The 10057-nt window shown below is 32.3% G+C and overlaps 1 protein-coding gene across 3 annotated transcripts; it reads left to right on the top strand.

The window, feature by feature from the left end:
- The first annotated feature begins 2906 nt into the window (after nucleotides 1-2906).
- LOC107858867 (diacylglycerol O-acyltransferase 2D) lies at nucleotides 2907-8790 on the top strand. 3 transcript variants are annotated; one of them, XM_016703668.2, is made up of 9 exons: nucleotides 2907-3810; nucleotides 3931-4005; nucleotides 4087-4172; nucleotides 5947-6053; nucleotides 6139-6294; nucleotides 6695-6781; nucleotides 7437-7534; nucleotides 8222-8309; nucleotides 8509-8790. In XM_016703668.2, exons 1-9 carry the CDS (start codon nucleotides 3614-3616, stop codon nucleotides 8608-8610), a joined length of 996 nt encoding a protein of 331 aa, XP_016559154.2. In that variant the 5' UTR covers nucleotides 2907-3613; the 3' UTR covers nucleotides 8611-8790. The 3 variants fall into 3 exon arrangements, 2 of the variants coding, with proteins under 2 accessions (XP_016559154.2, XP_016559155.2); XR_001671262.2 differs by lacking the exon at nucleotides 8509-8790 and adding an exon at nucleotides 7634-7730 and having other exon boundaries at nucleotides 3128-3810; nucleotides 8222-8281; XM_016703669.2 differs by lacking the exon at nucleotides 6695-6781 and having other exon boundaries at nucleotides 3170-3810.
- The last annotated feature ends 1267 nt before the right edge of the window (nucleotides 8791-10057 follow it).

The raw sequence follows: 10057 nt of genomic DNA, 5'->3' as shown, positions 1-10057 counted from the left end.
TTAGTACATTCCAAAAGTATTGATCCACATATACGTCTATGTGCTACATTGTTTAATAATGTGGTCCTAAGCACCGTGTGACGACTAGGAGGTAGTCTCGGGTCGTTACATTATCTCATCACCTTGATATAAATAGTGGGATAACAATTTCGAAACTAACTAATACCTCTAACTAAACGCAAGATAAAATAATCTTGAATTTTATTCCCAAATTATTATATTTTGTACCTCACACCAAATGACTCTTTAATACATATAATATTACAATAACGATTTTAAAAAATAACATTAAATTTTGTGACAAATTCATAAAAAGTATTATTTTACTTATAATGTTAATAAATTTAAATAAAATTCTATAAATACCTAAATTAAGGAGTATTACATAAATATAGGATTAATTACAAGGGCAAAATGGACATTACATAGGATAAAGGGGGATTATGATTATTGTTCAAAATTGAGAAGGAGTTTGATTTTTAAATCGAAGTTGAGGGGTGAAAATAATTTTCACCCGTTTTTATATTTATTTCTAGATTTTTCAAATCTTCTTAAAATCAAATTTAGTTGATTTAGAATTCATAAACTAATAAAAAAAGTATTAGTTGTCATTAATTTTGATGACTTCTAATAAGGAAAGATTTTACCATAAATATATTTAATTAATTTTTAATTCTTAAATATTAAATATTAAAAAAATAGTTGTCTAAAGTAAAAAATTTTAATGAAGGGGAAAAAGTTCATATAACGTTTCTAAAGCTCTTTACATTTTAATATATTATAAATTATAGATATAGATATAAATATAAATATAAATATAGATTATAGATATAGATAGATTTTAAAGAGAAAACGTCTAGTGATTAAAATAAAATAAAATAAAGTAACCAAAGAGAAATTGGAAAATATATACTAAGGAAGTATAGGAAAATAGAGAAGCTTAGGAAAAGAAAAGGTAGAAAGACAGAGATTTGTTTTAAAAGAAATATTATGGATAAAATAGTCTACCTATAATTGTGGGATTATCCACAAATTTTGAAGTAAAAATATAAAATATTTATCATCTTAATTATGGTTAGAATTTTATTTTGATTAATTAAATCAAATCATTTATTTTAAGTTATTCATGTGTCTCTTATTTATATCTATATCTATCTATAGTTTATATCTATCTATAATATATTAAAAGTGTGAAAACCTTAGAAAAATGATTTAACTTTTTTTCCTTCATTAAAATATTTTATAATAAACAAAATCGTCTTTTTGCTATTTATTAAAATTAATATTTAATTATTTAGTAAAAATAAAATTTTCTAATGACAAAAGAGGGAAAAAAAAAAAACTCGGTAAATTTTATGTACGCTAAAATTGTAAAGTAGGATTATGTGTAAACCTAATATAGTAGAATGTCTAAACTTTCTTAAAATCCTTTTAGATTTAGAGTCCAATTTTAACTTTTCTACTATATTAAATATTATGTCCTACGATATCTTGAAGTTATTTCAAATTCATACTGTCCTACGATATCTTGAAGTTATTTCAAATTCATACTGTCTACGATATGAATACTTGAAACTGCATATTACTTTTATATTCGTTGACATATTGGATTCTGACCAGTCATTAGTATCCCATGTTCCTTGCTATCCGATGTTTTCTTTTTCTTTTATTTTTATGATCAGATATACATATAATGCTTATACACTAATATGCATATGATCAAACTTCACATTACATATATGTTTTTATGTCTTTTGTATTTTGGGTTTCATGTTATTCTTTTAATATTATTATGATTTTGTGAAATTTTTACTTGATTTTTATTGTTATAGATAATCATATCGATAATTTTTTTTGATCTTTGCTTGAAGAACAATAATATCGGGTAATTTCAAAATTTCTCTTCTTATTTCAAGCAAGTTATTTGATAAGCTTGAATAGATTTAAATTGCATGATAAAGGTAGCTTTTTGATGAACTAGTTAATTATGAATGAAAAGAGAATTGATTTGAAGAGGAGTGTGTATTTATTTTGTATGTAAGGAAATAACAAACTCAATCAAATTGATAATATTTCTCAATTTTTGTTTTTAAAATCTCGTGGTATGTTTTTATGGAACATATCTGAGTTTTGTTAACAACAATTGTCCTTTTTGCAGATGGTTCCAAACTAATTTTCCTACATAGGATTGCTTCCATAAATTTTTCTTTTTCTTTTCTTGATTTGATTATTTTATGAAAGAAATGCAAATAGAAAGAATCCTCATCTACTTATCTTTTTATGTAGTTTTTTGAAACATGATAGGAGTTATAATTAAAATTGATGGTTGAATAAACTTTATAATGGAGATCAAAGATGATTATTTGTTGGGTTTTAGGTTGGTGAATGACGAATAGTAATGAGGGGCCGTTTTTAGTCACTCAAAACCTAGAACCCATCGAAGAAATAATTTGTGTTGCTCCTAATATGTGAGTTTTGTGAACTTAAATTATGTTACTTTATAACTTTTACCTTAATTATATTTATATTTAAATATTTCATAGCCTAACAATTCTTACTCCCCATTTGACTATGAAAATATAATTTTTTGGAGTCAGAAATAGAGTTGGAATTCAAGTTGAAGTTCGAGTTGTGTATGATCATGAGTATATGTTGAAGTTGTTTTTGAAATTATGTGAGAGAAGTAGAAGTAAAAAAGTGAAAACAAGTTTTTCGTGTTTTCACTTTTTCAAATATAATTATAAATTATATTTGAAATTTTTATCACAAAATACTATTATTTTTAATTTTTTTTTACTAAAATAAAATAATTTTTTGAGAAAAAAGTTAAAAGATAAGCTTGATGTTCAAATAGTGGGATCTTTTTCCTAATAGCTAGTTTTGAGTTCCCCTAGTTCAGCTATTCGAGGGTAAATTAATGGAGGCAAGTATAGGAGGAAGGATCTATGTCCCTTTTTTACAAAACAAAGCATATTTTTGTACATAATCTAATCAAATTTTATACATCTTTATGAAGAAAGAAAAGTAGGGGCTTTTCAGGTCAGAGTGGAGTAGTCAGAACGGATGGGAGGTAATTCTGGCCAAACGACTACATAATTTGTAGCCGTGGAAACCATAATGTCATGCCAAATTGTTTGATTGAAAAAGAATCTTTTGTAGTAGCTAGAAAGTTCAATTTGAAATAAACAATTTGGTAGTACTCCAATAGAATATGGACCACCATGAAGCCACAATTTTAACAACTTGTCATCCTCTATTGATACCCACGTGTTTCATGAAAATTCTGTTCTTCTTTTGGTTAAATTCATGAAAATTCTCATTAGATCCCATCCTACCTTTCCTTAAAAAAGATAAAATAAGATCCATCCATTTATTGCACTCTTTGACTACTCAAAATCACAATTAACGATGTTTTGGAAGCGCGGTCACTGGAACTAACAACCTCATCAATTCAACAAAGAAGACTCCTCGTTGTTTCAAAATTTAGCGCTACGTAATTCCCAACTGTCTTCCTATAAATTAATTAATTAATTCTACCCACCCAACCAATTCCTTCGATTCACATCCATTTTTCTAGTATTGGTCTTATCCTTCTCCATAGTAAATATTGAACATGGCTATTGAGGAATCGGATTGTGTAATTGATGAAAAACCGGCGTCCGCTCAGATGCCGGCGGAGTTTAAAGGGACGGATTCTGGTTCTGTACTCCACACATCAGTAGCGTTGGTTCTATGGCTTGGCTCCGTCCATTTCAACTTCATTATTGTTCTTGCTTCCTTTGTATTTCTTCCTTTCTCCAAAGCAATCGCGTTAGTTATCTGTCTTTTACCTGCTCTTTCCATAATTGTTTATTGAGCTTTACTTTTGTTTTGTTAGGTGTTTTGTGTTTCAGAGTTATGGCTTGAGTTTTACGGTGTTCTGTGTTTCAGAGTTGTAGGAATTTTGCTCATACTTATGCTGATTCCGATTGATGAGAAGAATAAATTCGGCCGAGGATTAGCTAAGTGAGTTCGTTTGTAGTGTTTTCTTTGTACCAATATTGGTTTTCTGCTGCTTCATTGATACTGAAAATTGGGATTCTTCAGGTACATCTGTAAGCATGCTTGTGGATACTTTCCGGTGCATTTGTATGTAGAGGACATCAAAGCATTTGATCCTAATGAAGCTTATGGTAAATTAAGAACTGCTATTCATCCTCTCTACTTTGAATAGAATAAAGATGTCAACTTTCTGTTTATTTGGTACTTTATTTGAGGGAATCAACTAACTCTTATGCATTTCCCATGGTGAAGCAGTTTTTTCTCTTCTGTATAAGAAGAGAATTGCACAGTATGTATGCTAAAATTGGTTAATCAATTTGCAGCCGTCTTGCCTATGGAAGAAGGATAGGATTTTGAGAGAATTTTGCCAATTTCGTAGTTTAGGCAGACACTCACAAAGCATCATGGCCAGAGTAAAGTTTATACTTTTTGTATGTGATTGTGTAATTTCAGTTCACTGATCACTTGGAAATATTGGGGAATAACAGCAATCTGCTCCCATTGTATAGCCATCTTTTTCTCGGCATAGTTGTGTGCCTGTAGTCATGTAAATATGTTGCTAACTCAGTTTCATTTTGTTAGTCTAGTTTTGACTTGGCATTAAGTTTAAGGATGTAGACAATCTTATGGATACTTAAATATATAGAATGTACCAAATTGTCCTTTAATCTTATCATCTATATGCCAAGTACCAAAAAAGAAAAACAAACTTGCTTCTTTAAACGGATTAAAAAGAAAAGTAACACAAACAAATTGTAGTAGGAGGGGGTAAATTGAAGGTAATAACCAAATCAACTGCAGGTTCAGTCAAAGCTATGATGAGTGTGCTTGCCTCTGCATAAGTTGACCAATGCTTTTGATGCTAGATGATAAGTTATGTAAACCCGTGTCAGCTTGGCAGGCTTGCTTTGTCTAAGCCATAGTCGACATCTAGCTAGTTTAAATGCTGTCTTGAGCGTTGTACTTGATGCACTTCTCTTAATATATTTCCCTGTCTATAGCTATCTCCATTCACAGGGCCGTAGATTCACAGTTTTGGCATTCACTGCTGAGACTGAACAGATAATTATTTTGTTTCATTGTGTTATCATTATCTCGACTACTGAGCCTGATCTCCATGAAAATATTTCTTGAAAGGTTCTATATGACTTAACTCTGATTTCATTTGCTTGGTGTCTTGGGTAGAATTTAGATAGACATATTTAAAGCTACATCATGTGGTGTAGGCCCTTAAGTATTTGCTTGTGAAATTTGCATTTCTAGAAGTATTGATGTATAGGACCAGCACAGTGATGGTTTAAAAGTAGCAAGAAAGATTTCCCCTTCATAGTTAAATTACTCCTGTATAAATAATATATGTTTGGAAGGGGGCCCTTGGAGTAACTGGTAAAGTTGCTGCCATGTGACCAGGAGGTCACGGGTTCAAGCCTTGGAAACATCTTCTAGCAGAAATGCAAGGTAAGGCTGCGTGCACCCTTGTGGTGGGGCCCTTCCCCGGACACCGCGCATAGCGGTGGCTTTAGTGCACCGGGCTTGGGCTGCCCTTTTTATAAATAATATATGTTCGAAAGAAAATAGAAAAAATCAGTGCCCTTTAATGATACAAGGGGCCAAATGTAAAGAAATCCTTCTGTTTTCTTGCTCTTTGTCCAATTCTTTTGCCCTGTAGTTTTGTTGAGTTCTTTTGTGTGGGTAAGACTCTGCATGAATAATATAGTACTCCTATTATCCACTTCTTTTTGGAGGAGCACTTCCTCACATTCTTCCCATTGTAGGCCTTGATATCTGTTTCTACTTCTCACCAATAAACTAGATACCTCATTCTGAGTGCTATCTGCATTAATAGTAATACCAAAAATCTTCTGCTCATGTTCTTCAGGCTAATTCAGATGTTGTTACTTGCAGTTTTTGGGTATGAGCCGCATTCCGTTTGGCCAATTGGGGTGGTTGCCCTTGCTGATCTTTCCGGTTTCATGCCTCTCCCAAAAATCAAAGTGCTTGCGAGTACTGCTGTATGAATTGATTCCTTGTTCTTTAGTTTGATTGTACACAATCTTATTTTCTGCTATAGTATTGACTATTTAGGGGCTATGACAGGTGTTCTATACTCCCTTTTTGCGGCATATCTGGACTTGGTTAGGACTTGCACCTGCAACTAGGAAAAATTTTAAATCCCTCTTAGCTTCTGGTCACAGCTGCATCATAGTGCCAGGAGGGGTTCAAGAGGCATTTTATATGGAGCATGGTTCTGAGGTTCCATCTCGAAACTTGATTGTACTTTTCAAGCCAGTATATTATGCTGTAGTCACCATATTTCTTCCTTTCCCTGCTATGACCAAGCCAAAACGGAAATTTGATCAGGAAGACTTATCAAAAGAGAATATAATCTCTATTCTCTTCTCAACAAGTACTCTGTTCATTTGCTAGTATACGATTTGCTATTTTAGGATGTAGGTGTAGTTTTTCTTTCTTATATGGCCAAAAAGTAAAGTTTGGGACTGCTGGCATGGTATAAGAATTTCTAATTTTCTATGCATCCTACATACCTGTTGTGGAATAAGATATGTGAGAATTTGAGATTATTTCATATCATTTACTGTGTGTGCTGGGATCAGAAAGTGTTAAATCTGATCTCTCTCGTAACCTGTGATAGATTGCCTACCTTCAAAGAAGGAAAGGATTTGTACGAATTGCCATGGAGGCGGGCAAGCCGCTGGTACCTGTATTCTGTTTCGGTCAGGTGATATTTTGTGTATCTATTGCTTTTCTGCCGTTTTCTGGTATTTACGCTCATCTTTGTGCTTCAATCATTGTGATGTATTATATTTGGCATGAATTGTTCTCTATCCTATGTGAGTTTTGTATCCGTCTTTATGATTTAACTTTCAAGCATGGCCGTATATTTTTCATGCCTGCTATTAAAATCTATTGGTTGACATTTCTTTTGTGTGTTGTTCGTCTTTCTTAGGGTACTTTTTTAGTTTTTGTTGGGTAAAGGTTAAAATACCTTTCCTGTCTATCTTTATTGAAATGCTTATCTTGTTTCTGAGTATAGAGTCTAGTTTTGTATATCTGACATTGCAAGGTAAGATCATACCTTAGCATGTCGTCTTTTCATGAGCATTGGCTCTTCCTGGGTAAGTTCGCTTGTTGGATGTTAAGCGTCTTTTGTTTCTTGTTGTTTGTAGTATTGTTTCTTTATGTTGCTAATTGGTCTGCATAATTTATTTCTCCCTGTGCTTCTTTATTGCCTTTTTCTGGTTTTTCCTCTGAAAAGGAAATGCCTATCTTCTCTTGTTTGGGGAACTTTTATCTTTTCTGTTCTTTCTTTTGTGGTCCTTTTGCTTTGAAAAACTATCCTGATGTGTGCTTGAAGTTTTATCTAATTTCTGCAGTCTGACGTCTACAAATGGTGGAAGCCAAGCGGGAAACTGTTCTTGGAATTCTCTAGGCTCATTAAGTTCACTCCAATTCTTTTTTGGGGCGTGCTGGGGTATGTTATGCATGATCTTTTTATTTATTTTCTGGTTTTTTAAGTTTCTATTGACTTCTACACCAGGAAGCTAGTCTTAAATCTGACTTTTGTCCGTAGGTCCTTGGTCTAGTGGGTATGTGCACAGCTTGTGATGTCTATGTTAGGAGCACTTCACTGTTTTGAATTTTGCTGTTGACAGAAGCCTGATATTTAAGTAAGAGTGGCTTGCCTGTTATTCACAAAGCTTTGAACCATGCACTACCAGCCAGGGTATTTCTGGAATACAATAGAATCGTTGACCTTCATATTTTGTTTTAGTTTGTAGAGGGTGTTTTTCTCTCATATTTAATGGCGGAATTGACACAATGGCCAGCTCTTTGTAGCCATGATCCATGGATAATTGGGATTGATTTTATTAAATTTCTCGATGTAGACATTTTGTTACCTTATTACTTCGACGTGATCCCATAATGCAGAGCTGCTACTATCTCCGCTAACAGTGATACATTACATTATCATATTGAATAGAATAGAGGAAATTGAGTGTAGTGCTACATTCATAGAGTGTATTTTGAATGTCATTTGTGCATTTTACCACTCATGTCAGCTGTGTTCATCTTTGTAATGTTGTGTGAATGTCTATTGTGCATTTTACCACTCATGTCGCTGTGATCATCAACGTAATGTTATGGTGTTCCATTGCAGTTCTCCGATACCATTTCCACGGCCCATGCATGTTGTAGTTGGTAGGCCAATTGTGCTGAAGAAAAACCCAGAGCCAACACCTGAACAGGTACATCAGTTGGCCCTATTAGTCTTTATCTTTTAGTGCTATTGGCACGAGTCATTTGGTGGCGTATTTAGTGCTTCAAACTTTTAAGGTCTAACCCGCTAGTTAAGTTTGTTGGTCTACCTCCACTAGTCATGCAACAGAGCGTAGAGTTCTCTGCAAGTTTTTATCTTTTATTTCACATCCATTTTTGCTCCTGTAGGTGGCTGAAGTGCACAGTCGGTTTATTGAAGCACTGGAAGAACTCTTTGAAAGGCACAAAAAGAGAGTTGGTTATGAAGATATCCCACTGAGAGTTCTTTAACTTAGTATGTATCATGTGTATCTAGATCTTCTCGTAGCTGGTTTTGTGTAACTGGATTTATGCCTTTTCTTGTCTTACTTTCGCTCTCTCCGTTTGTCCTCCATCTAACTTTGGGGAAGTCATGGAGAAAGGCAGTTTGGGAAAAGAGAAATTAATGATAAAGAAATTTGCCGTCACCAATCTGTTATGTCAAACGTTTCTTGAAGCTATCGCGTTGCTCTTTCAAAAAAGGTTAAAAAATTGAAGTAACAGTAATGTTTTGCACAAATAGGAAACCGGTTTAAAGATGGATGCTTGGATTTTGAACTCTGTGTTCAAGTTTTAGGATGGCAATCTCGAATGCCTAGCAATCGTTTTGAAATTTGATATTTGTATATATTTTACGAATTTTCTTAGAACTTGTCGTTTTGACCTTAGTGTATACATATTTTTGTTGTGGCAGCTAATGCCCCTTTAGATTTAAAGTAGTTAAGTGTGGGAAAAACCGACTACGCAGGTTTGCTCCACCCTTTGGATTCAAAAATCTAAAAATTACACAAATACATAACTTATTTTTTCAATATTACAAAAAATTTCTCTCTAAACATATTATAAAAATCACAACATATACATAGAATGTTATGTATATGTCAGCTATGTTATGTATATTAATAGGGAGAGAGAGTAAAGTAATTAAAAAAGTGGGAGAGTGTAATTATTTCCAATAGGGTTGATATTTTTATGTTATTTATACTTAAAAAATCGTATTTGTTTAGGTTCTAGAAATGAATTTTTGCTTTAATGACTAAACTAGGGAATAGGCCCGCGCTTTACGCGGTGATAAAAAATATTTTGATGATTAATCTTATAAATAATTATCTTCTCTATTATAATATGTCTGTGATATTATAAAAATTTCAACTTCAATGCATGATATATTTTATGACCTAAACTTTCATTTTATTCATATTTAATTCACTTTTTAAGAATGTTAACATAAAAAAAGTTTACCTCATTTTTGTAAGTGAAGTTATAGCCGCGTACGGTGTGTGTGTATATGTATATATATAATATATTCATGCAACACTTATATAGGAGAACATTAAGTGATTTTAGGAGTTGATAAATCACTCTTCTTCGAAATGAAATCCTCGACATATTATAAATTTACAATTTTTTTTAATAGTTTTGTTAAATACATATTTGAACAACATGATTACTGTATGTTAAGTTATTCAATCTCGACGTGCTCTTATCAGCTATTATACTCAAAAGTAAGATATTCTTATTCAAGAATCAATCTATAAGTCTATAAAATAAATTTTGTCATCTAAGCAACAATAAAAAAACATTAAATTCATATTATGGGATGATAAGAAATATTAGATTCATACTGTATATTGCATGAGGATTTTTAAAGTTACTCTTTATTTGTTTATTTGTTTGTTTTGAAGATAATAAACACTAA

The sequence above is a fragment of the Capsicum annuum genome, chromosome 2 (assembly GCF_002878395.1).
Source record: "Capsicum annuum cultivar UCD-10X-F1 chromosome 2, UCD10Xv1.1, whole genome shotgun sequence".
NCBI classification, from domain to species: domain Eukaryota; kingdom Viridiplantae; phylum Streptophyta; class Magnoliopsida; order Solanales; family Solanaceae; genus Capsicum; species Capsicum annuum.
This window is presented reverse-complemented; position numbering and strand designations above follow the sequence as displayed.